The sequence below is a fragment of the Eurypyga helias genome, unplaced genomic scaffold (genome assembly GCF_000690775.1).
Source record: "Eurypyga helias isolate BGI_N326 unplaced genomic scaffold, ASM69077v1 scaffold7649, whole genome shotgun sequence".
Lineage (NCBI taxonomy): Eukaryota > Metazoa > Chordata > Aves > Eurypygiformes > Eurypygidae > Eurypyga > Eurypyga helias.
The window spans coordinates 1-2,501 of record NW_010270120.1 but is presented as its reverse complement, the minus strand read 5'-3'; the positions used below and the strand labels follow the sequence as shown (position 1 = coordinate 2,501).

Here is a 2,501-nt window from a genome sequence, read left to right as displayed (position 1 = left end):
GTGTGCGGGGTGGAATGAAACCAGATGCGTAGGAGGACATGGGCTGCAACAGCACCGTTGGGATAAGAGCCCCCAGTAAACCAGGAACAGGCCTGCTGCAGGATGTCCTGCCGGGCCACACGCAAACCAGGGCTGGTTTGCAGAGGTTTAGGGCTGGTTTGCTGCAGAGAACAGGAGCAGGTCAGCCCCAGAGGGAAACACATGTCACCAGAAAACATTTCCTGCCAACTGTGGGTTCTGCCGTGTTTTTCGCAGGCGATGGCCGTGCTGCTCCTCCCTGTGCAGCTGCTGGCGGTGGCTGTCACCATCTACCTGCAGCTGGTGAGCTCTGCGCGAGGCGGCGTCTACTATGGGATCAAGCAGCTGCCACCCCAGGTGCCCCAGTACCAACCCCTCGGACAACAAGTACCTCACATGCCGCTGGGCAAGGACGGCATACCCATGCAGCACATGGGCAAGGAGGTGCCACACATGCAGTACGGGAAGGAGTACCCCCACCTGCCTCAGTACATGAAGGAGGTCCCGCAGATGCCCCTGCTCGGCAAGGACATGGCCCCCAAGAAGGAGAAAGGTAGGCTGGGCACGCCCCTCGCCAGCCCGCACGGTCCGGCCGGGCGCCCCGCAGCACCGTCTGCCCCGGGGATGGGGAGCAGGCTGCCGCATGCTGGGTTTTGCGTGAGGCTGGGAGAGCCCTCCTCATCCCACCCGCCTGCAGAACCCTCCGATGGAGATCCAAACGATGGCCCAGGTAGACGGGCCAGGGTCCTGCCGGGAAGTGCTCCCACTCCCACTGCAGTGGTTGGACACAAAGAGCTAGGAGCCCTAAGCTTGGAATTTACAGGAATGTCACATTTTTTTCTGAGTTTGTCCAGACCCCGTGATTTTGGAGGTTTGCTCTCCTGTCTCTGCAGTCCTCTTTCTGTACGTTAGCTGAGGGAGTGGCTGAGGCACTGGAGGTGCAGGGCATTACGGCACGAGTCTGCATGTCCGAGCCCTTCTGATAGTCAGTAAGGACGTTTGGACAACATTAGGATATTTAAGAAAACAATTTAAAATGTCCAAAATACAAAGGAACGCCCAGTGTCATAAAACCCTTGAGGCAGCGTCAAGCATCTGTGCGACTTCCGATGAGCCAGTTTGTCCCACTGAGGGTTCAGCGTAACCGCAGCCCCCACTGGCTTCAGAGGGAAGTGGAAGATTTCAGGGCCTGTTCTTGGAGTGTCTGATCAAGCACAGCCGGCTGTAGTAAAACCAACCCATCTCATGAGCAAAGGAGGTTTTCTACGTGCGTAAAACACATGTGCAGAGACGGAGGGTTTCTGCCTCGCAAAGAACAGTTAATTCCCTTGCCCTGAAACCTCATCTCTCCCCTTCCCCCAAACCTCTCGCTTCTTCATCCATTCTGGAGCCAGCGAGGAGCAGACTTTCTGCTTGACACAAAAAGCCTGCCGCTTGAACAGCAACCAGCCCCAGCACAACCGCTCCCACGCGGCAACTCCCTCGCCCTGACCCGCAACGCTAAGCGGTCACGTACACAAAAACGTAGGTTCAGACGAGAAAAACGTTTTGTGAAGGGTTTAGAGGAGCTCTAACTAGACGTGGCTACGCCAAAAACCTGCGGGAGCTTAGCAACGCTGGGCAAGGCTGTAGGTTTCCAGTAATATCCTAATGGGAGCCAAAGCCTCAGTGAAAACAGTCATACTTAGGTATAAACTTCTTACCGATACAAACTTTTTCCATTATCTGGCTATGGTAAGCCCCTCCAGCAAAAGCCCTTTTATGCCAGGACAGCCTATTCTGCCTCCTACAGCACAAGAGCACTGAGCGGCTTCTGTGGCCTCCAAAACCTCTTAAAAGTAGGTTAATTACAGCAACATGGGACGAGAAGCGGATTTCACTGCTCAAGATTGTAGAGGTGGAAAACACTAGTAAAGCACAAATGGTTTTTGCATGGTGAAAAAAAGCAAATACGATGCAAAATAATGAATGTACGGAAAGAGAGACATGCACGCAAGTTGGGGGTATGCAGAACAGCAGGGATGTCCTCTTGGTTCCAAACACCAACCTGTAACTCGCTGGTCCCCCCCCCCCCCAGCCACAAAACCGAGACTTCGTTCCGTTCAAACCCACCTTTGCGTGTCTCGAAGGAGGCAGCTGCAATCACCTTGTCTCTTTCTTTCTCTTCTCCACCCAGAAATGCCCGTGCGCAGTCTCAGGGGCGAGCAAGGTCCCCCTGGTGAGCCTGGACCAAGAGGGCCACCGGGACCACCAGGATTACCGGGTCATGGCGTGCCAGGAGCCAAAGGAAAACCGGGCCCGCAAGGATATCCAGGAATTGGGAAGCCGGGCTTGCCGGGGATGCCCGGGAAACCAGGAGTCATGGGGCCCCCAGGGCCGAGAGGGGAGATGGGGCCGAAGGGGGAGATCGGGCCCATGGGGATACCTGGGCCACAAGGACCGCCGGGCCCCCACGGGCTTCCCGGCATAGGAAAAGCGGGTGC

General features: G+C 56.1%; 1 protein-coding gene across 1 annotated transcript; it reads left to right on the top strand.

Annotated features, from left to right (window-relative positions):
- Window positions 1–258: 258 nt before the first annotated feature.
- LOC104514594 (collagen alpha-1(VIII) chain-like) lies at window positions 259–2,493 on the top strand (the record flags this gene model as incomplete). The annotated part of the gene is made up of 2 exons (XM_010158327.1): window positions 259–571; window positions 2,195–2,493. Coding segments are annotated over exons 1-2 (612 nt in total), but the record flags the coding sequence as incomplete, so codon positions are not given.
- Window positions 2,494–2,501: the final 8 nt, after the last annotated feature.